The sequence below is a fragment of the Sturnus vulgaris genome, chromosome 1 (genome assembly GCF_052056855.1).
Source record: "Sturnus vulgaris isolate bStuVul1 chromosome 1, bStuVul1.hap1, whole genome shotgun sequence".
Taxonomy (NCBI): domain Eukaryota; kingdom Metazoa; phylum Chordata; class Aves; order Passeriformes; family Sturnidae; genus Sturnus; species Sturnus vulgaris.
In genome coordinates this window covers 123,764,104-123,788,383 of record NC_142243.1, presented here as the reverse complement: position 1 = coordinate 123,788,383, position 24,280 = coordinate 123,764,104, and the positions used below count along the sequence as shown (strand labels likewise).

At 37.2% G+C, this 24,280-nt stretch overlaps 1 protein-coding gene across 4 annotated transcripts in view; it reads left to right on the top strand.

Moving 5' to 3' along the window:
• NCOA2 (nuclear receptor coactivator 2) overlaps window positions 1-24,280 on the top strand; it is a 187,320-nt gene that overhangs the window by 107,700 nt on the left and 55,340 nt on the right. For all 4 annotated transcript variants that reach the window (XM_014883510.2, XM_088176108.1, XM_088176102.1 and 1 more), the window contains 2 exons: window positions 4,373-4,474; window positions 5,361-5,533. In XM_014883510.2, the coding sequence (XP_014738996.1) occupies window positions 4,392-4,474; window positions 5,361-5,533 (256 nt within the window). In that variant the 5' untranslated portion in view covers window positions 4,373-4,391. The remainder of the gene's footprint in view (window positions 1-4,372; window positions 4,475-5,360; window positions 5,534-24,280) is intronic.

Here is a 24,280-nt window from a genome sequence, read left to right as displayed (position 1 = left end):
ATATGATAGAGCTGATATTACATTTCTGCTACTTCTAAAGCATTGAATGGATCGAATGCTTTAATTTCTTTATCTTTCTTCTTTCTGAAAATTCCTGTAGAGACGTACAAAAAGATCAGTGGAGCAGGATAAAAGCTGCTTTCTAATCTAAGGTAGTTCCCTTAAGGGGACGTTTACTGGAGCAAAACTTTGAGTCTCTGACTTGTCATTCTACTCATAGTGTTTTTAGTTTTGAATTGTCATTTTTCCTGGAAAAATTCTGACTTCAAATGTGGGACTTTTGTTTTCTGAGCTGAGAAGTTCTATGAGTGGTTCAGGAACCTAGGAATATCTAAAAGTTCTTTAAAAGTTCCTAAGTTCTCTTGTTAAAATATTGAACGATATAATGTCATGAATGTTTGTGTAGTATAAAACTGTTATTATTACTGTTGGTAATAATTAATAACCAAGACATTTTGATACATATAAACTAAGATGTACTGACGAAGTTAAGGGAAAAACCAAAAAAGCATAATATGCAATTTAGCTGCTTCAGCTCACAGATGTTTATTTCTGTGTCTAAAATTCACCCATCAATTCAGTAAAAATTCATGACATTTTCTGATTCTTGCTTGGAAATTTCCCAGAGCCCTGCTCCTTGGTATTATATCTGCCCAGAAGTACTTTCTTCAGAAAAATGAAGTTTTAGTTTCTTGCTTGTGCCATGTTAAATTTGTAGAGGTACTTAAACCTCAAGTTCTTCATCTTTTGCTATGCATTGGTCTTGATTGTGAATTAGCTCATGGAAAAACATGTGAAACGGCTGCTTTCTTTTTAAAAGACATGAGGAAACTGGAAGAGTGCTTTCCTCTTTGACTCATTAGAGTCATTGCTGAGAAATGGGACATGGAGCTATGCTACCCTCCTCAGCCTGAGGGAGTTAAACCTCAATCCCTGTGTCTTCAGACAGTGTTCGAACTACTTACTCCTGAGTTTAGTGGTGTAGACCACACCCCTAACTCTGCACTGCAAGAGTTAATCAGCCTTGCCCTCTTTGCTTCATAAACATCCAGCTTTGGCAGGCAGGTACCTAGCACCCAGGAGGCTGCCCTGCATGGTGGGAAATGCAGGCTTGGGAGCTCTCTCTGAAGAGGAAACTCTATCTCCATCAGCCTCTGGCTGTTCTAATTGGTAAGATAGTGTTACAGAAGAGTCTATCCACACCTTCTAAAAGCTGATTCTTCCTTATTTCTCCTATCTAGGGAATAGATTTTAGTTTCTGAATTCCAAAAGAATGACATTTTCACTATCCCAGTCAGACCCTAAATATGTAGGGAGACATGGGTTTAGGGGCACATCCTTTTGATTTTAGTACTGTGTGCTAGATACAGATGAGTGACTTTCATTTTTAGCCTTTGAGACTTTTTAGATTGCTTCAGTATCATCTGTCTAGCTCTTCACTTTCCAAGACACCTATCTCTGGATTTTACATTTTGCTCTGGAGCACAGTGACCTACAAGACAAGAAAATGGCCTATAAAAATCTTTGCAGTATAGAGCATGATTTTTGATTAAGACATAAAGGAGAACAGAAAGCAAACATGGTAGTCGATGGTTGATTTTCAGAAGTAAATTATGATGAGTGAGAAAGAAATTGATAACTCATTCTGAGAATAAACTGATAATGCTGCTGAGAAAAAGATGTAATAGCCTGTAAGTGCAAACAGAATAAAATAAATACATATATTATTTGTGTAGAACTATTTGCTATGTTTAATAAGGAGAGAAGAAGGTGCTAGTTTTGCAATTATGATACTGCTTTTGTTCCCCTTAATACAGAAGGATAAAGTTTAGAGTTTATGGTGGGAGATAAATTTTAATATGTTCTCCAAAGGCTAATAGTGTGGACCTAGTGGGATTCCTACAGAATAGCATGAGTGTGAATGCAAGAAGAATTGATTTATGCATTGGTGGAGCTACTGGTGAAACTTTGGTTCCCACAAAAATAAAACTTCCCTTTGAAGTAGGTGTGACAGAGTAGGTAGGAAAGCTGTCAGTAACAGTTTCTGTATGCTTTCTTGAGGAGAAAGGGGTTTTGGAGGGTGGTGTCCACCATAAATGCTTACTTTCTTACTACTTGGGAGGGAAAGGGAGTGAGAAGATGACAGTTGAAGGTTTGACAGGTATTTGTGAATTGTTATGCTTACTTTTCGCAAGAAAAATCGCTGATTTACATTTCCCAGGTATTACTTGGGAAGCATAAGAAATGAAGGGATTCCCCAGCCTAATTGTTCTTTTGAACTTTAGGTCACCATCTGAGTCTGGATCAGAAATCAGATCTTGGGAATGTACAACTTTCATCATGCTGACTTTTTTCTAGCCTTGGTCACTGAAAAATTTAGTCATTGAAAGAGAGCTGCAAGAACAGTTCCAGCTCTCCACTGACAAAGCTTCTGGTTTAAATATTGTCAAGTGGAGGTTGTGATGGTACATCTTCTCTTTGAGAGTTGTGTCTGCTCCACCACAAAACCACAGCCTTCTTGCTCTGCTTATAGTGAGATCTTCTCAAAATAACAGCAGCATGTATGTGTATGTAGATATGCATATGCATGTATAGACTCAATAGAGAAAAAAATAATCCAGATAGCTTTCAAATACAGTCTGATACCATTCATGTCAAAGACCAGTTGGAAGCTATACAGGCATGATACAGTCTTTCTCATCAAACTTGAACCGTATCTAGAAGAAGGCAAATGACTCCACTCTCTGCTCAAACTGGTTAAAAAAATACTGAGATCAGCTCAGTTGGACAGAGCATGGAGTTAGTAACACCGAGGTTGTGGGTTTGAACCCGGTATGGGCCATTCACTTAAGAGTTGGACTCGGTGATCTGTGTGGGTCCCTTCCAACTCAGAATATTCTGTTAAAAATACACCTTCAGTAAAAAGAAATTATTTTTTATTTTTGCTTTTAATTTAGGGAAATGTTAAATGGTGGTTAGTTCTGAATCTGAGATGGCTCCAATTCATCATTTGCTTGCTCAGGTTTCAATAAGTGGCCTTTCTCAGCATTAACTGCTCAGACCTTAGTCTTTGGGCTTTTTATGCCAATATCTGCAATATCTTCACTCAGTTGGCTCATTGGGAAAACAGAGATTGCTGGTGTGAACATCTGATTAGCAGCACATAGGCTGGCAGCTAGATTTTTAAAAATGTCAAAAAGGAAAAGGGAAGGGGACTGTGTCTTTAACCCCCAGCAGCTCCCTTATTAGGTTCAGTCATGACTGACTAGGCCAGCAGAGGGAAGGGAACTGGTGGGATAGAAATTAAAGGCTTGAAGGAGGTGGTGAACTCCCTTGTTTTGATACCTGATTTCCACTTTATGCCACAGTGGAGTGGTCACCATAATTACAGGCTCCAGCTCTTATTTTAGTATGGATGAATCACCTCCTGGATACACTCACCTCTTTCATGTCCCTCATGCTTTTATTTTTGCTAATCCCAAACAATACAGGAGCTCTCTGAAATGTCTAGCAACACCTCTCTGCCATCGTCCTCACAAAACTGGCAGCAGCTAGGCAGATGCTGAGTTGGGACTGCCCCATCTTGCATGAATCATTTTACATCATCTCCCTATGTCTTTTGGTGATTTCTGCCTCCAGAATATTGGTACTTGTTGAGAAATATGTAATCTGAGGCAGGCGAGTTTCATGTGCTTCTACAGGGCATAGGGAAACCAACAGTTGGGAGCAGGGCAGGATTTCCACGGGCTGTTCATTGCACAAATTATAAGCTTGTGTTATTTTACTACGTTAGCTTGACAAGTTATTCTCCTTATGAGGTAGATTATATGTACAAAATATTTATCAGTTCCTCAGCGATTTCTAGTACTGACAGATGTTCTGTTTCTACAGTTTTGTACATGTACTTTGCCAGGCATTAGCTTCTGATTAACTAAAGCTGCATGTGCTACCTTTTCATGCAGCTGGGACACATGTTTTATTTCACATATTTTAATTCTGTTGTGTTTTACTTGTTGTATGGCACTATGGCTTTTCCTTTGTCTTCCATCATTCAACCTTGCAAATTCGCCATGCAAATTCAGCAACCCAGGCACAAAATATACTTATCTGTTCTTACATAACTGGTCACAATCAAAGATCTGATAATGCTTTACTTGCCCACCACAAATTTTCTTCTCAAGGAGTTTTGTGTAGCATTTTGTGGGGTCATAAACACGGTGTTTTTATTGGTGCCTTTCAAACAAGCTCTATTTCAAATGACAGATTTGCCAAGTAAAATCTTAGTTGAGCATGGAATGAGAAACTTGGAAATATGAACTGAAAACTCAAGATTTTTCTGCCATAACCCTTTCTTGTACTTTCTTCCTTTTAGTTGCTGATATGTGTTCAAGATGAGTGGGATGGGAGAAAATACCTCTGACCCATCCAGAGCAGAGTCAAGAAAGCGCAAGGATCCCGATCAGGTTGGACCCAGGTTAGACCATTTCCTTCTGGAAATATTTGAGAGAATGAGTTAAAAAAAGTTACATGTGCTTCTGTTTTTCAGTTAGATGGCAAACAACATTCTTGCAAAGAGAAGTCAGTGCCAAACTACTTTATTGCAGTAATTCTGTGTTGTTGGGGGTTTGGGATGGGGATGAGAACAATTATTCTTTATTATTATTTATTTTTGAATCCAGTGTTGTGCCATAATGCAGAATTTTGGTGACAATTTAGGAGACATGTAAAAATGGTTTTTGGCTTTCACTGCATAAAGTCTTCAGTCACTCATTTTGTCAATCTGAGATTTTTTTTTAACACCTCTGTTGTCCATTATAGTCTAGGTCTTGAAAAATATTTTCCAGCTTTACAGCAGTTCTGTTACCAACACAAATGCATTTCAAAGCATAACCACTCATTCATCATCTTTTCTTAAGACTGTCATAAATTCACAAGGCAGCAGGGAGTATGGATTGCTTAGTGTAACTATTTAAGCTGTTTTATTTTCTCATACACAATCACTGTATAATACTCTTTGGATTCTCAATGCCATGTGGGAGGGATACTCGTAAATATTCAAATCCTGCTCCCCTCCCCCTCCAATAATCTTGTGTTTTCAATTTCTAATCCCAATCCTCTTTTGAAACAAAAACATGACTGCTGGAACAAAAATAAGTAACATTTTTTCTAATGCTCCTTTCCTTGTTCCAGAGGAAACCTTTTTCTGAGAAACTTGTAAATTATATTTTGGTAGTGAGAGAGGGCAGTTCTCTCTCTGTTTTTGTTAAACTACTGTCTAACCTTTTGAAATCGTCTTTGAGCTGGCCAGAAGGCAAGTAAACTGACATTAAAGACAGTATTTTTATAAACTCCTCTTTCAGCCCTAAAAGAAGCACTGAGAAACGCAATCGTGAGCAAGAGAATAAATACATTGAAGAACTTGCAGAGCTGATTTTTGCAAATTTTAATGATATTGACAACTTTAACTTTAAACCTGACAAATGTGCAATCTTGAAAGAAACTGTGAAGCAAATTCGTCAGATAAAAGAACAAGGTAAGAAGACTAATTACCATTGAATATTTTGTGTTGATTGTTATTTTGGTTTTGGCTAACCTGATCGTCTCTTTAGCCTTTCTTTAGCAAATTCCCATATTTTCCATTAACCAGTAAGGAATAATGCTGTAAAGTCATGTGAATAGAGTGTATTAAGTATCATATTCAGTGTTTTTAAAATAAGCTTCACTGAAAATTGTTTAGAGAGAGAGAAAATTGATCAGTCTTGATGTGTGTATCTAATGGAATTGAAATCACTTGCGCTTTCACAAAAGTTAAACTAGCAGATGGCTTTGGGAAAAAAAAACACATACTCTCACATGGGTGATGAATCCATGCAAAAGAGAAATAATCCAGGAGAGTGAGGTATGTAAGTGTTCTGCATACTCGTTTTGCTTTCTTTTGTTGGTATGAATAGATATTGTGGACTAAATTATCTGCGTCCTTTAAATGATGACATCATATCCTCGACTACAATAGATTTGAAACTATTCTAATCTCTAGATAGGGTCCTGTTATAAATGTAGACCGCAGAACGTGACAGTTTTCTTCCTGTTCTTTGTCTAGAAGATTAGTTTTGTATTTCTTTTCTTTTGATATATTTCCTATTCAAAGAGAAAACCCAAATCTTCTAGAAGCTTTAAATTTTTTGGAAGTGGGTTTTGTGGCACAGGTATGTCTAGGCAGGCACACTGCAGGTGTTTGGGACAGATTCAAATTCTTAAAGTGGGTGCATATAGTTTTAATGTAGAAGATTTATATCTCTTTGTAAACTATGTTGAGAGTGATTCCTTTGATTTTCAAACACTTTAAACATCTTTCATTTTTTCACTTTTCTGTGGGAGAATAATTCTTCCTTTTCCATAGTGGGTGTGTAAAATTATAAGAGTGGCGACTGCATGTTTCATATATATTTATCTAAATATATAAGTATATAAGTAGATCTGCAGTTTCAGACATCAGTCTGTTCAAAGCTAAATGGAAAGTGGAAAGAGTCAGATTGTGTCAGCTGTGTCCAAAGTGGCTCTAACTGATTAATCTTAGGGAGTGTTCCCATTTCTCAGCTTGTTCTCTTCTTTTTGCTGTTAGGTTGCTATGATTTTTAAAGTGGATATTCTAGTGATGTTGCCATGCCCTATATTAGAAGTATACTTGTTAACCTGACACAGTGTCTATCATTGTTGTTCATCTTTTTGACTTCTGAGATTTTTTTCCCTTATTTTCTTCATCGTTTTCTCAAATTGATTTTTAATTATTTTTTGCTGTCACCAAGCAACACATACTCCTTATCTTTACCTGAGAAAAGGACAAAAAAATTATCTTTTCCTGGGAAGCAGGTGCACAAAGGAAAATCTGCTAGTCCATTTTGGTAATTCTGTCAGCAGTTCTAGAAAATCTAGTCTGAAAATTTGGCTCTTACTCATGATAACTTTGTCAAGTCCAGGACCAATACCACAACAACAGTTTTCATATTGTTATAAAATATTCACACTCACCAGACCAGGTTATATGTAAATATTGAAGTCATCTTGGGCCAGAATTGTGCCAAAGCTGAATGTGCAGTTAGTTTTTTAAGGTCATAAAGTCTTACTGCAAAAACAACTGAATATATAGTTCTAAAGACAGACTAAACCGCTGTGAGCACTGTTTATTTCAACAAGTAGCAGTAGTTTGCAACCCTTAAGCAATAAAGACACTAAATTGCTCTTTTTGATGTTGATTTGTTACACAAGGTTCTTCAGTTGAGGACAATTAGATGGTCTGGTAACTGGCTATTTGCATAAAACTCACAGCTGGTACAGACTGACTTTAGGCCTCTTTAAGGGGCACTGCAAAACACTGAGACCTTTAAGGTGATCATTTATAGCATCTCAGGGTCTAGACATAAAGATCAGAATACTTGAAATTCCTTTGAGCTGATAAAGGTTTGATACCTATTCCTACATAGAAAATATTTCTGTTTGTTGTAACAGCAAATTTAAAAGGCTTTTTCCTTTTAAGAAAAAATCAAATGTCAGCATACTCTGAAATGCAGTATTATTTTGGAGCAGGCATTTCATTAACAAAAATGTCTCACGTATATTAAACGTCCATATTGCACAAACAGTACAGTATACCTGTACTTTTGTTGAGTGCCACAAAAAACCTGACATAGTAATGCAAACAGGTTGAAGACCTAGTGAGGCTATTACTGTTGCTTTCTCATGTTTTATAGGTAGTTTATCACCTCACATTGGGAATCCTGCACTTAGATATGCTCATCATTTAAATGTATTAACTTGTAGGTTGTTCCAGATCTTTCTGATTGGTTTTTCACTGTCAAGACCTGTTAGAACACCTTGACAACAGTCAAAAACTTGCATTATCTATTTCTAAAACAAAAGTCATTGAAATAATGCTATACTTGGATGAAGTGCCATGAGACTCAGGTTAAAAATAATATTTTAATACAGTTGTTTTGTTGATTTTTAGTGTTATGCAGAATACTTGTAGGACAAAACTAAATGAACATCGTGAAACTCTTCAGTGATTGTACACTGACACAGAAGAATTAAGATGGCTTAGTGGTCACACAGTGGGTCTGCTCTGCTTTTCTTCCAAAGCAGATTAGATTAAATCGGTGAGAACTTAATTTGCAGTTTTATTGTTTAGAAGTTTTAGTAAAGAGATTGTTTCTTTGAAATAAATACTAAAAATTCAAATTGCACCTGAAGGTCTAATTACTTTCAAAAGCACAGTCAGTTATAAATACCTTGTAAAGCCACTGAAAGCAACAAGTTTTATAGCTGCTGCTGAGATTTGTCAAAGAAACTTTATTTGAGGTTCTAGGAATGAGAACAAGGAAGGATGAAATGCAGATTGATATTGTTTCCCATGTCAAGCTAACTGGGCTGGTAGCTGAAAAATGTAATAGATCTTCTGCTTTAATAATACTATATAATTTAGTATAATGTTATCCTGATCTATTTTATATGCAAATATATACTTGAAATACTTTATCTGTTATCTTTATATCGTTTCTCACAGTATGTACTTCAAAGTTGCCTAAGTTGTGGTATGTTAGAGATTCTGTTTATTAGAATTTGAAGGCAAGTTATAAATGCATGTGTAAAGCTGAATTCATTAAAAGAATTTAAGATATTTGGAAGATGTAACCATTGCATGAAGTTTTAATCCGGGTTTTTGAAATGGTTTTAGTATTTTATAATGGTTTTATGGGAAAGTGATGACAAGTTATTTTAGAAAAGCTTGATTTTCTACTGAGGACTTTTATAGAGATTTTGTGAATGTCCAGAAGAGATGAAAAATTGCGATTATAGCATGAAGATGAAACAGAAGTTGTATTCATGTAAATCTTAAATGGCTCTCTCTGTTGGGGATTTGAGACTTGTGTTTCAAGCACTTTGGAAAACATTAATTCAGTTTTTTATTTATAACACAAAAGTAATTTGGAACAGTTGTGTTACATGGTCATTGAAGTGTAAGCGCTCTTGTTGTTTGCAGTCTGTGTTAAGTTTCTTGGAAAGACTAATGGTCATATATGTTGCAGATGTGTTCATGATCTGTACAAGCAAGTAAGTTCTGATTTGCACATGCTTAATTTAAAAAGCTTGTGTTAGGCAAGTGTAAAGACCATTGGGAATAAATGTTCCTTTATATGTCAGACAGCCAAGGAACTATAAAGCCATTTGATTGTACTTAAGAAATATGCTTAGTAAAATAGTGTCTGATTGATTTTAGGATCTATCTTACTTTAAGAATCACCTTCAGCATTTAAGACACTAATTTCTGTCATATAAGTACTGCTGAAAATGTTTTGTCATATCTGACGACAACAAAATTCTGACAGCAAATACAAGTAATCTGAATTTTCTTCTTCCTTAGTTAACAATCAGTAGAACTCTTTCACATCAATGTAATTTGATTTTATTCCAGCATTAGTCCTTTTCCTTTACTCTTGTCACCAGCCTGACTCCCCTCATTATGGTAGTGGGTTTTTTCTCATTATTTTTTGATTGCTTTGTCTCTGTTTTGCTGGGTTTTATTTCAGGGTTTTGTTTTGATTTTTGTTTCTTCTCCTTTTGGATATAGAGCAGGTTATAAAAATAAAACTCTTGCCCTTAGTTTGCATCTCCTTTTATCTGTCATGCTGGCTGCAGTCTCAGCAGGTAAATAACTCATCTTTTAAAGCAGAGACTATTTGTCACATTTCACTGTTTGAACAACTCCTGCTTCAGACTTTTCTTCATTATCTAGTTGTGCTTTCAGCCTCCTGTCTGAATATCAGCAATGCAGTGGGTACAGAGGATACTGAAGATCACCTTAAGCTTCTTCAGCAGTTTCTTCAGCTAAGTCTCCTCTGACCTCTTTGGTTGGAGTGCTGAGGAATGCGTCCTGACAAAAGTACAAGACATGGGATTGGTTTTTTTTCCCAAGTCCCCTGAGTTCCTCTTATTAAACTCCAGGTCTCCATCTCTTTATTTCTCGCCTTCAATTCTCCAAGTCTTTCTGTCATCTTTAGCATTTTTTTTAAGATGGCATCCACCTGTCTTATTTAGATTCACATACAGTGGGATATAATCTACTGTGGTAAAGTATCCTCAGATATGATTTTATGTCACTTCCATTTTCCTGCAGAGTCCAGTTTTCATGTCACCAGTTTCTGAAGAGGTTTTGTGTTCTGTAGATTAGCTTTTCAGTGGTTCAGGGAAGGGATATCGGGTGTCAATTACCAGTCTAGCTGTTAATGTACACTTCTGAGTTGTGAAACAGATCTTGTTTTCAGAATAGCCTTAAAAGACAGACTTTGGACAGAATGAATCATCATGTGAAAGTAAAATAACATTGGGAGAGGGAGAAGTGCTTGATGAAGAGAGACATGCACTGAAACCTGTATGAACTTTAAAAGAAGGCTTGTTGTTAATCGTATTTATCTTCTTTTTCTGGTTTCGCATTTGATAGCAAAACCAGTTTTTGCTTCCCTGTAGCAGTACTATATAATCACAGGGGCACACCAGCAGATAGTGTATTGTTGCCTCCAGCACCAGTATGCAAGTAAAATCACTTGCTAAAAGAAAGCAGCATGGTCTTAATGCCATAATGAGGTGTTGCTTTGGCTGCTGCTACTTTGAGTTTATCAGATCTGAATTTAGATTCATATTTCACAAGGTATTTAGGCGACTGCCTAACTTTAAGCAGATGAGTAATCCCTGTAAAGTCAGTGGAACTACTTAAAGGTTCAAAGTTATGTGCATAAATATCTTGCAAAATCAGGATATTAAGGCAAGAGAGTGTTTTGTTTGTTGGTTTTTGTTTTGCAAATATTTTACTGGGTCAATTTTACTGTAATTATATTTTATATGAATCATATTTGAGATGGGTTATTAAAATTTTATGCCAATTTTTGAATCTTTTTCATGGAATTGTATGTGGCTATCACTATTTGTATGTACTGTATTTTCAGTTTGATAGGATTTTAAGGCTGAATTATGTGTCACAGGAATTTGTGCTTGAAGTCAAGGAATTTGTGCAGAGCATTTACAAAAAAAAACCATAAAAAAACCTCAAAAAACCAAACCAACAAGTATTACTGAATTTGCTTTGCTGTCTCCCCTCCCTATAGCTGAGAGTCATGCACTGGAAGTGTCTTTGTTCTTCCTCTGTACATTGTAAAACTTTCTGGCTAAATATGCAGTTTTTGTTGACATTACGACTTGCATGACTCCAGAGAATTACTGATTCACTGAAGAATTTAAAGTGGTTTTAGGTACTGAAAATCAGTTTCTTTTCTGTATCTGATGAAAAGTAGCCATTGGCCAGCAGATCCATCAAGTGGGAAGCTTCCTGGTGTTTGCTTATTTTACTGGAGTTGTGTATCATGCAGAATACTTAGCTTAGACCTTATCTACACGTAAGTTAAGGCATTTTAACTCTATTAATATTCTTCTGTAGAGGCAGTGTTATAATGTAATGAATATTACTTACTGAATTAGTAGCTGAAGACACTTTGTGACATATAACTCTGTCCACGTTGGGATCAGGCAGTTAAGAGAGGGGGATTGTTCAGCATGGAGTGGAGAAGGCTCTGGGAAGCCTTATTGCAGCCTCTCAGTATGTAAAAGGGGGCTTACAAGAAAGAGAGACTTCTTACTGGGGCCTGTAGTACTAGAATGAGAGGCAGTGGTTTAATCAGAAAAAGGATAGAATTAGATTGGACATAAGGAAAGAAGTTCTTTATTGTGAGGGCAATGAGGCACTGGAGCAGCTTGCCCAGGGAAGCTGTGGATACACCATCTCTAGAAGTGTTCAGAGCTGGATGGGATGGGGCTATGAGCAACTTGGTCTAGTGAAAGATGTCCATGGCAGGAGGGATGAACTAAGGGATCTTTAAAGCTCTCTTCCAACCTGAGCCAGTTTGTGATTCTCTGATTCTCTTGCTTCAAGAAAACAGATGAAAATGATCATTGAGTGTGCAGGCTGCAAACTAACCTGTGCAAAATAAGTCAGACATTGAAAAGCCCTGGTTTCACCATCCCAGCCCTCCTCCTGATGATGAGTTTCCATTTCCTCCCTTACCATTAGCAGCATTTCTGCAGCTGTGGGGTGAGCCTGAGCAGTGTTTTTGATCTGTCTCACCATGGGTCCTTGGTGGGGCCCCACTCCCACACAGGTCCAAGTGTGCCAGCGATGACTGAGCTCTGAGCCAGTGCCCACAGCTGTCCTGGTGTTGGTGGGCGTTGCAGGGTGTCTTGTGATGGCTGTAACCTAACAAGACATTGCTCTTGACTTTGGGCTTCATTTAATCAGTGATGGATGACTTCCATGCCAGAGATAATTTGCTTGAAGTTTTAGACCAAAAATCTAAGCTTTGACTTAAAGTTATGAGTCAAAGTTAAAGAGAAACTAAATGTTACTCTTAGCTGTTGAGGTACTGGTCTTTTTTAAGTAGAAATGGTCATTACTGGCAAGTGCTACAGGAAAACCTTCTTGTTTGTTTTGCATCCTACTTATATTTGCTTTTCTTTTGTCTTTGCTTTCTTTCATAACTTCTAAATGTTCAAGAGAAAAAAATAATTCAAACTAGCAAAGTGTAGCTGTTGACTTTGTCTTATACAGCTGCAAAGGTGATTGCAGTGTAAGAGGTTGAACACCAAAGCTAGGGAATGCTGTAAATGACTGAGCTGCTTCTCCTGTATTTAACTTTCTTTGGGGAATATGTGTCAAGTGTTTGTTCTTTGTTCTTTACAGGAATATCTTCGTTGAAGTTTTGGTTTAGTTACTTTGATATGTAATGATCATATTATGGTCTATGTACTACTGGGACTGTAGTAAAAATGTCTTGCAGAAGAGAGATGGAGACATCTCTTGTTGAAATTTTGGGTTTTGGAGGCTGCCTCCTTGGTGAGGACTGCATTTAAATTGTCACGAAGCACTTTAAACTTCAGAACTTGACAGGTTTGTTTGGGGTTTTTTTTGCAGTTTATCATGTAATCTCTTATGAACTGTAAATATCATAAATTCATTTAGCATCTTTGTGTGAGGGGAAAATAAAACACAGAAATATAGACTGAGATCCATCTCTCCACAATATGGACTAAGCTTTTGAGTCTAGTGTTTCTCGCCAGCTGTTCTGCCTTTAGAGGCGTGGTCAGAAACAAAGGCTGAGTTTAGGTGCTAAAAAATATATGCTGAGCTTAGTGTTAAAGAGTAGTTGTGGCCTTCTGATTTGAGTCTTACTGATAAAGTTTTTGCTCCCTTGTTGCTGGATAGTTTGCAGTGTAAAAGATGCTGACTGTAGAACAAGAAATCTTGCTGTGTGCTTCAGATTAGTGAATGCAACGTCTTAATCTCAGCAGCACATAAAGCAAGTAATTGAAGGAGATTTCATGTTACCTTGGCTCTCTGTCTACAGCTTAATTTATGGAATAGCAAATTAATTCACTGTGAATAGTGATGATACTTCAGTCAAAAAAAGATCATCTATTTTAAGGAATCTAGCTTTTGTTACACAGCTTTTATCTTTTCTTTCTAAAGACTGCAGCTTGAAAAGCAATAATATAATATTTACTCACAATAGGGTGCAATACCTTTCATACCACCTTTGAATCCTGAAAACCTGTGGATTCACAGCACATTGAAGAAGCATTGATCAAAGGCTTCTCTGTGTTCAAACTAGAACCAAAATAATTGCATCTGTTCTAAGTCATGCATTTTGTTACTGCTGTAAAACATTTTTTGTATGGACAGTTAGTTGGAAATAGGGGTCCTTGAATGTGAAATCACCAAGGATACGAAAAATAATTAATAAGTCAGCTATTACTATTTCAGCTTTCAGTTTCTTTTATGAAAACCCACAGTGGGCAACTGGGGGAAAATCACAGGCTGAAGACTGAAGGATGACATGGCAAGTGATAGTTGCTTTCTCTGTCATGAACACTGTTGAGCTCAAAATGAATGTCCTCAGACAACCAACTAGAGTCAATACATGCATGCTTTCTGTTTCCTTTCATCATTATGGGGTGTTGGCACATCTCTATGTATTTTACAAGACAAGGGGTACTCTTATTGCATTCACTGTACACTTACACACATACTCTCTTTAACTTGCACAAGATCAGAGCAAACATCAGAAAGGGTAGACAGAAAAGTACATAAATTTAAATTCCACTAAGGTGGATAACTCCATAAACCATAAATCCATTAAGTAGCTATTCCATAACTGGAAATGCTTCAGATATGCCCATATTATCTGAATAAGTATCCACATACTTCTTTGGAAGAAGCAGCTGTGTCATACCTCTTTTCACTGAGGCCCAAGTTGTCTCAGAGCAGAAATGCATGTCCCTGCACCTTGCTTTGCTCACTGGCATGAACCAGAATGGAGCTCCACAGTGTGCCTGCCACAGAGGACTCCACCACACAAAGGCAGGATACAGCCTAACAGCTGGAATTTGTGACCAACTTTTACAGAAAGGGCAGATTGTTAATGGGAAGGTAACTGAAATCGGGAGCATCTTCGTGAAGAAATTGGTAGGTTCTGTCAACCCTCCCAGAGAAGTCTGAATGTTTTTCAAAATGTTCAGTGAAAGTTCCTGTCATGATGCAGGAGTTGGTGAAATACTTTGGGATGTGTTACAGAGAACTGGCTAGGCAGTGAGAATGGTCCCTTGTCATCTTAAGATAGGTTATCATGAAGAGCACTAGACTTATACTGGTACTTTTTCTCCTGAGGCACAATTTCCTAGACAGACTTGGAACAACCTGCAATTCCCATGATTCTTCTGAAGCAGATTTCTTCCAGAGAAATTAGGTGTGGGCCTATATTCAACACTGAAGAGGAAGTGTGTTTAAATATAACATTTAATCTACTTGGAAATTTAAAAAAGAAAAAGAAGAGGAAGAGGTATCAAGGTTGTAATTTCTAAATATAGATTGGAAAACTCAGAAGGACCCTCATTTAGATTTTTCTTGGTTTGTTTGTTTTGATGTTTGGTGGAAAAATATCAAGGTAGTTTGTGCCAATAGCATAAAATTCTTCCTGTCTTGCTTCTTTTGTATAAAACCTTTCACCATGTTGGGTTGAAGGAAATACTTGAATATTTGGGTTTTTTTTCCTATCTTTAGTTGTTTCTCCATATTCCCATTGACTCCTTTAAATGCAATGCTCCCTGTCACTAATTGCCAAAAGTGGAGTTTACTATTGAATGGATTTTCTTCGTATTTTCGAATTTTCCCCTATTTTTTTTGTAGGGCTTTATTTTAAAGCCTGTACTGTTTTCTCATCTTTTCAGTAATTGTTCTGTGTTTTGTTTTTCATGTCTTCCCTAGTCATGCTGTCTCTTGCCTTTGGTATGGTTTTAGCCATAATTTTATGACCAGCAACACCATACCTGTGACAGTTTTATTCCATTCACTATCATCCCTCGAATAGTGTTTTTGCTCTTAATTGCTGCAGTAAGAAATCATGAAATAGTTTAGAGAATGTGACAAAAGTTACTAATGAATCGTTAAATGTTACAGTGATGAAAATCAAGGATTATTGTGATTACTATGGAGTTTGAAAGTTGAGCCACCATCTGTCTATCTGTAAGAGATGCTGATTTTAAGTGAACATTGTAGTACAGATTGTCAGGCCATTGTAGTTAATGTTCAAAATACAATTATGTGTTTGCAGTTGGCAATCTAAAATGTAAATGTGCCCAGTAAGCTTTTTTCCCCTTACTTTTATATAACAGTGATACAGGCAGAGAAGCCAGTCTGTAAAACCTTTATTAAATATAACTGAGGGAGGATATTGGCTTTCTCAGGGTCCTTGTGAATTATGGTGCAAGAATACTCTTCCTTTCCCAGAGCTATGTGGTGGTCATGGGCACTGCCATTTGTTTTTTCTTTGAAGTTCAGACAAGGAGCATATATTCTTTATCTCAACAGCTTAAATGCTTTGCAAAAGAAGGGGTATGGTTTCTTCTGTTGTTTTTTGTGGGGATTTTTGTTGGGTTAGTTGGTTGGTTTATTTTATAAGGACTTTGGCCCCAGTATTCTTAAGTGTTCAGGCTGAAGTGAACGCATAAAACTGTGGAAATAACAGCTGTTATGCAAAAGGTCTCACCTGCTCTAATGGGTAAAATGAGGAGCAGGCACCCGTGTTCCTTTTTGCAAGCAAATAAGTAAATTGGAGACTGGAGGAAAATGTTCTGGATTATCATTCCTGCTGTAGTGCACGGGCTTGGCTGCAGACCTGCATTACCGGCCTTCGTGCCAAGGAGGGACACGGCTGGAGGCAGAGCATAATCTTCAACATTTCCTGCTTAGAGCAACTTATGTTCAGCATATTCAGACTGCCCAAGAAGGGCCCCTCACTCCCAGCCTATGCCATGCCAGGAGTTTGGGGCTGGGAAGAGCAGTAAGACTGCAGAGCTGGCTGGGCAGTGCTCGGTGGCACAACCTGGAGCGTCCATTCCACTGAGCTCCGAGCTGCCCATGGGGAGCTGTTGGGGAACTGTTAAAACAGCTCCAAGTTTCTTCTCAGCAGAGAACTGATAAGGCTCACTGAGAAAAGAGAGAAAACAATGCCATTAGTGTTTAATCATTTTTCTGTTTATGGATTATACTGACATATTTCAGACTGGGTGCTGATCCCTGCTTCATGAATCTGAATTAGAGAAATAGAAACGGTAGTGCCTAATTAATTAAGTTCTAGGAGTGGTTCAGTCTGTTGAAGGCAGCCCATTTGTACCTATCAGTGCTATTAGCAGACATTTTAAAATGTCTGCTAATTCATATGTGACAGAACAAATTAATGCAATTGAGGTTAAAAGTGACTTTGTCTGGGTGTAAATCATAGCAACAAGATAATCCAAGATTTTCTAGGGTAATGAAAAAAGATCTCTTTATTTTAGAGAATATTTTAAACAATGCAGGTTAATAATCATTACCTCAGCCATGCTATTTTCATGGTGTACCTGAAGTAATGTAGCCACTGTTGATATATATGAAATTTATCTTAAACACAGTTTTGTTAAGGGCTTGGATTAAAAAATGCCTTTAAATAACTAACATGCAGAAATAAGCAGTTTCTTCTAAGAGGGTTTTGTTTTTCCATCTGCTTTCATTGCAGTAATAGGAAAGTTTCTGTTTCTAAATTGCCTTGAAAATTTGGCTGAGGCCTATGATGGTGGGTTAGACAAGTAAGAAGAGGGGCCCAAGTTTCTATTTCTGAACACTGGGCTGTTATAGAAGAAAACTTTACTTGTCCTTAATGATTTAGAGATTTTTTGAAAAAGATTTATCTACCATAATCTGGACTATTAGAAACAGTAGGAGCCCTGTAATCCATGTTAACATGGACACATTAAATTAAACCTGTTTCTGTTCTTCCTTAGCTGTCTTCAATTATCTGTTCTCCGTTTTGGCCTATGCTTTGTTATGGAAAGTTCCTTTCATGAGCTCACAGGGAGCCCAAGATCAATCATATTTCTTTTTTGTGGGTCACATTAGTTCTCTTGAAAACTTATGCAGTTGTCAATGGCAATTTATAAAAGCAAAAAGATCTTTGCCTGTTGTTGTGGATGATCTGGTGTGTCACAAAGATTTATTATCAGCATCCTAAGATAAGACAGATATTTTGTAATCATGACGATGTGGCATTTGAAGAGAGGGAGTCATCTGTTTCCTTTTAACAGCTGGTTGAGTACAGAAGAGTTAGGCTTCAAGAAACAGAGTCTGGCTAGATTAATACTCTTTTCTAGTATGTTATTTTGGCCTAAGTTTTGGAAACCTATAAGTTTAATTAGCTTGGCAACTGCATCTGCAAATCCTAGTCTAAAGACTGTTAACTCTTACATCTTTATTTTCAAATTCTGGCCTGTGTTTTTACATGTCAGAGAACCAATTGGAGGGCTGGTAAGATTTGTAAAAGCAATCTATTATTTCTGAGACCATGATGGAGCCCTGTTTTAAACGAAATTATCAGATTCTGCCATGTTTCTTGTCTTTGAAAACATCAGCTCAGCCAAAATGTAAAAGAACACTCGACTCCCACCATTTAGACATTCATATTAATACTGTTTTGAGACATGAATTATCAAAATAAGATGAGGTTACTCATTAGGTAAATATCTAACACTTATAAAACTGCAAATGCCAAAAAATACAGTAAAATTTTCTGTCCTAATTCCGTACATACCAAAGAAAATAATTACTTTGTTAAATGAAGTGATGCCAAATATTTGTATTTAATATTTCACTGCAGAGGTCAGTTAGCTTGGCTCTTTCTTTTGAAATGCAGCCACATTAATACAACAGATTTTAAGTCAATGCTGATGGGTGTGTGGCATTTGTTATCATGCACAGTTGAGTAGTTTACGTGAGTGTTTTGAAATCATGTAAATAGCAACAGATGCAAAACCGTTTCCTGGATGTGTTTGTGTGTACAGCTACAGATACATATATTTGAATCTGCTTATCTGATTCTAGCACAGAATAATAAGTGACTGATTAAATTGAGGGTATTTTGGGGTAAGGCACTGACAGCCAATGTACTTAATCTAACACGTGTACTCATTTATTGTTTGAGTACTGTATTTTAGGCATTTATTAAATACTATAAATTACACTGTAATCAATCAGATATTTTTGATTATACTGGCTACTACACGTTCTTAGGAAATGTAAATGCAAAAACAGAATGTCAGGCTCCTGTATTTAAAAATGCACTTTAAAACCAGTGAAAATTATAAATTCTCAGCATCATTCTGGATTTTGGCCTTTCAATAAGGAAATTTCCTGGGCAGGGCACCTTTGATGATTAATTTATTCAGACATTTCTCTAATCAGTCAGTATACACTGGAAAGATAGTGTTGGTGGTCTTTTTGGGGAAAAGATAATACCTTTAAAAAACAAGAATATATACATGTACATTTAATTTTTCTCATAGCAAGTTAAACACAACCTTTTATTTCATATAAAAGCATATGTTGAACATACTCAAATATTTTAGTAATTAAAAAAAAATGGTGGGAGTAAAACTATACCCAGTTATATTCCTTTCCACCTTTTTGAGAACTTAGTGGAAAAGGTTGCAACATGTCCAGAGATTCAACAGGTAATGGTCATGATGGAAGCTTAATTCCATGTTCCAGAGATGAAAAACAACTTTCCACTTACAATGTGGTAGTTTGACACATCATCACAAGTTTAAATTAGGCATGGGGGTAGAAACAGTTTCTGGATTCAGTCTGGATTCCTTTCAGTCTTAGTTTAGATTTCATTTAAAGGTAATATAGCAATTGCCCTCCTGTATCTGTATCACTAGAAATAATATCACCAAAGAAATTATTTTAATTGCTGCATTATTTAATATTTTTATTGTGTGCTGGGTATGGATCAAGCCATTGAGGATTTGGGGTCCCAGATAGGACTTCAGTCTTCACTTGAGCAGCAGCAGTGAGAGGGTTGTAATTCTGGGTTTTACTTCAGTCCCCAGTCTTTAACTTACCAGAGACTAGGGATCTTCTGAGGTAATACCAGGTAAGAATAATCTCTTGCCCACTGCATTAAGTAGATAAATCTGCAGATAATAGGCACGAAGTTCTGTAAATAATGCTGTTTCTGCAGATAACATCACTTTTAGCTGTCACTGTTATATCCAAGAGTTTGCAATCTTCATGGAAGTTATTGAAGTGCATTTATGGAGGGGATTCTGCCTTGGTGCTCTGAGTGGTGCCATGTCCCAGGAATGCAGCACTGCAATATGCCAGCTCATGGGGCTTGGAGACAACTGCATCCTGGGGCCAGGGCAGGAAGGAGTGGGCACTTCTACTGCTGCCCGTCTTCTTCCTCACTTCCAAGAAGCAGACTATTGAGTTTTATAATAATGTGAAGGAAAAGAGGTCATAGATGTTGATGACAGCAAAGATGGCAAAGTGAGACGGAGGAAGAAACCAAGGAAAAGGTAGTAAAATGCTTAAAAGTATTTAGCAAAAAATACATACAGAGATAATAGGCTTCTTTCTCTCCAGCAGTTAAATATTATCCTTGGTAAGTTGAATTACATTATTTTTGTCCTTGTTCCAGTTTAACTGAGCTGGGGGCAATTATTTCTCAGGCAATACTTCTTACAGAAAGTGTATTGAGTGACAAAAATGCTGACTTGTAAAAGAAAAGAATGATGGCGAAATGTCAAAATTATTAAGAGACAAAACTAGTATTAATTTTAGGTGTTATTGCTTCCATTTGTTGCTATTCCTAAATCCATCATGGTTTTTAGTGCTTGTTTTCCTTTCAGTGTCCATGAAAATTTTATATGCTGGCTACTGTTACTGAATTTTCAAAGAGTGGGACTTCACTCAAGCCTTGTAAAGCTCCACAAATGTTTACCTATATTTGATGGTTTTGTGAGAATGTGAAGTTTTCCGTAAAGTTAGTTAGTGCCTTAGTGCTGCTTCTTTACCATGGCAAGGTGGAATAGGAGAGCAGCTGTGCCAGTTAGAGCAGCTTGCACTGGAAAAAAGAAATTGCAGCGTTGTAAGTGCTGCTACTCCTGAGTGAGTAATTTCACTTGCAGCTTTCCAAGGGCTTTTAGCTTAAGCCCTAGGGTCATTTACCATGTAAGTGTTCTTCCACCAGCAGTAGTAAATACGAAGCTAAACCATGTGGGTGTGATGAGCAGAGCAGGAGATGGGGAGATGAGTTGGGCAGGCGAGCGTGCAGTGGGAGAGCAGCCCTTCCCAACCAAAGGGGAGCCGGGCTGACAAGAGGGCTGTGTCAGGGAGGTGGGCAAAGCTGTGCTCACAGTGAATAAACGTGCTGAGAAAAAGTGCAGCTGTGCTTTTTTAATATGCACTGCAGGAGATTTCAGCAGCCTGATGATATATCATGCATTAATGTTGAAAAGATAAACACATTTGGAGAGCACAGGAAGGCCTTGTGTTTTTATGTTAGCAGAATGCTTCCTAATGAATAAGAACGTGCTGCTGGCTTCACAGAGCCATATGGCAGCTTTTCTAATTTTAGTTCAGTGCAGATGCATAATTCTCCCTTGTTTTACCTCCTAAAACCTTCCTGAGATGTTGCATAGTTTTTCCTGTAAGACTTGATCTATAGTTTCTGGGGGAAAATATGTATTCAAGAGTCTAAGAGCTTCTTTGCTCTGGACAGATGTGTGCTGTGTGATGAAAGAGCAGCCTCACTATATAATCACCTCCCTAAAATAGTAGCTAACTTTATTCACAAGGATGGGATAAGCTGGTCTTAAAATTGATTGCTGAAATAGTTACTGTTTCTTAGGCACTGGTGTTTTGAAAAATTGCTTGCTTTCAGGGAATAAAAACAACTTGTATTGAGGCAGTGGGAACTGGGTAAGAACGTGCATGGGGATATCAAGTTTCAAGTGAGCCATGGATCGTGGTGCCTTGAATTACACAGCTACAAGGCAGAGCTGCCTTCCCTGTGGTTAACCAAGCATCAAAATAACTTGCACGTTTGTCACTGCTTTACTTTATCGTGTGTAGTGATCCAAAACTACTCACATTACCATATACAGTTTTTTTGGTTTTTTTCTCATCTGTGTTTTATTCAAGTTGATACATTTGAAGGCACTTTCTGTGCAGCCCTATTCATGTTAAAAACCTCCTGTCCGTTACCACAGTCAATTACTTAGCAATAGTCATACACGGATGTTATTACATCTAATATTTGAAATGTTATTTAATCTAATACTCAAAACTCTAAGGTCAGCTAAAATATAGCCTTTGCTAAGTATACTTTCTATTATATGTTAGCATTAGTTTTTAGTACTGTATCTACCCTTATCTTTGGACAGTTAGATACTTCTGCAATTTTCTTGATTGGATGTTATCTTTGCACAGCAATTCAGAAGGATCATGTGGGGCAAACCTAGATATATGAATTAGGCAAGACAAATGTAGTTGACTAATACATACAAAAATGGAGAAGATAAGTTGTTTTCAAGATAGTTCCAGTGTAAAATTAAATTGTATGTTTAAACTTTGTATAGCATTTACATTCACTTTCAAGTGATGTGCCTGTTACTGTTAAGAATCTTGATTTGTATGGTGTTTTTTAAGAGTGCAGAGTTGAGCTTTCTAGTGTCACTTATTACAAATCTCTTGGTTTATTTTTTTTTACCTGTTGTACAAAAAAGGGTATACAATTTCAGATAAGTGTGGCATCTCAATAGCAATTCCAGAAAATTACAAAGAGCAGGGCACCTGGGAAAGCTGTTTTAAACATTATTGGATAATAAACTTGAATTTACCTGTTACAGGATTTGGGTTTTTTTGCTCGTCCTTTTTATTTGGTGGTTTTTAGAGCAAGGGTTATTACCGGTCCAGCATTTCACCAGCATCTCTTCTTGTTCTGTGAAGAGCCTTAAATGTTGCTCCAATGAAAAATAAGCTAAATCTGTGTTGATGCAAATTTTCTCTTTCAAATTATGCTTCATCTATTTGAAATTCCTGCAGAGGCTAAGTTTTGCTCCTTTAATTCAAAAATGCATTTTGGTTTTGCAGAGAGCACGAAGGGGGAAATATTTCTGTAGCGGGTTTCCTTGAGGAAATTGGAGCAGAGCTTGAATACAGACAAAGAGAGCTTTTTGAGTGGTTCAGCTGGTCCTGCCTGCCCACCTGTAGGAAAGTAGGGTTTGAAACACAACCAAGAGAAGGTGATGCCCGTCAGTAACACTTCAGAGTCTGCTGTCAGAAATGCAGAGAGAAGTGACATAGCTTGAGTGGGGAGGATGGAAAACCAAGAAGGCTTGCTAAGTTAAAATGTAGCAGGAGACTTCCAACTATTGCTTTTGGCTTCAGTTTCTCTGACTTATGAATTTCTGTTAAATTAATGTGATTTCACAAAGGTTTGCTTTCAGAATCTGGAATGAGCTTGGAATAATCCTTGAGGCTTCCCACTCGTAAATTAATCAGAAAATATTTTTGAGAGCCTTTTTTTCCTTCTTTATTCTGTATGTTAAATGTAGAAAAGTAAATACAGTTTATGATCACTAGGAAGATGCCCAATTGAAAATATTAATATGTATTTTAGTACAATACTGCTTATGCAATTGTAAATATACCCACAGTTTAAAGTCTAAATTACACACATCACTAAAATACTACATAATTGGATGTATATATTCTTTGTAGTATGTCTCTCAGGGGTACTTGTATTTTATTTAATTTTTTTTTCTCTCTCTAGGCTAAATTCTTAATTGAGCAGAGCTAATAATTATTTCATGTGCGTGAAGTTTATACTACTGTAATTCAGATAAAATATGCTTGATCCCTGGTAGCCATATTCATAAGGATAGGACAAGTTTCTAATTCTGTTCTCCCTCTCCAGTGCAGAATTCCTGTATGGAGATGAAGCCATGGGAGGTCCCTTTCCATGCTGCTCACTTTCTCTGGCAGCAAAAGGCTGTATTTCTTTTCCACACTCTTTCTCTGCTGCCCCTTTGGCCACTGTGCCTGTAGGATACCTGGTGACACTTGGCTGACATTTAACAGGGGCATCACTGGAAGATGTGAGGTCAGGGAACCAGCTCCCACTTCCCGTGTGGCTGTAGTGGCAAAATCTAGTGGCTGTGGTTAGTCAGAGGGTAACACCAACAATTCGTGTGGGGCTGGAAAAACAGAGTTCTGAGAGGCTTTGCAAGATTGGGTCTTTGCAGCTATTTTCCTAAGACTGATGCAAAGATCATTAAACTAGCGTAGAAATTATAAACTCTCTGTGCTTTTGATGTCTTTGTTGGGCTCCCAAGAACTTAAAAAAGATAGAAGTAAAGAAAGGAAAGTAAACTTTACATTTTTGCACCATTACTTAACATCACCAGAAGCTGGAACTGTTAAGAAAAATGAAGAATACTGACTTGTGATAATGCATTATTTTAGCGGCATTAGAAATTCATGTATCAATCATTGGGGTTTTTTTCCAGCCTTCCTGCAACAAATTTGGCTGTATTGCTGAGGGAAAGATTTGCATTTCAAGACATTCCCCATGACTGACTGTCAAGATGACACTGCTGACAGGGCTTGCACTTACTCGTCTTGTATGTGCTGATAAAGTCTACGCGAGGGGCTTTGTAATTCAGTCAAAAATGCATAATTTATTACATAGTTGAGCATTATTAGTAGCTGCAGTTTATAACAGTGGCGTAAATTACAGCTGGTCCTACTCAGAGGCTGTCTGAGGCCTAGGTTTCCTATACAATGCCACTTAAACTTAAGTGTCCA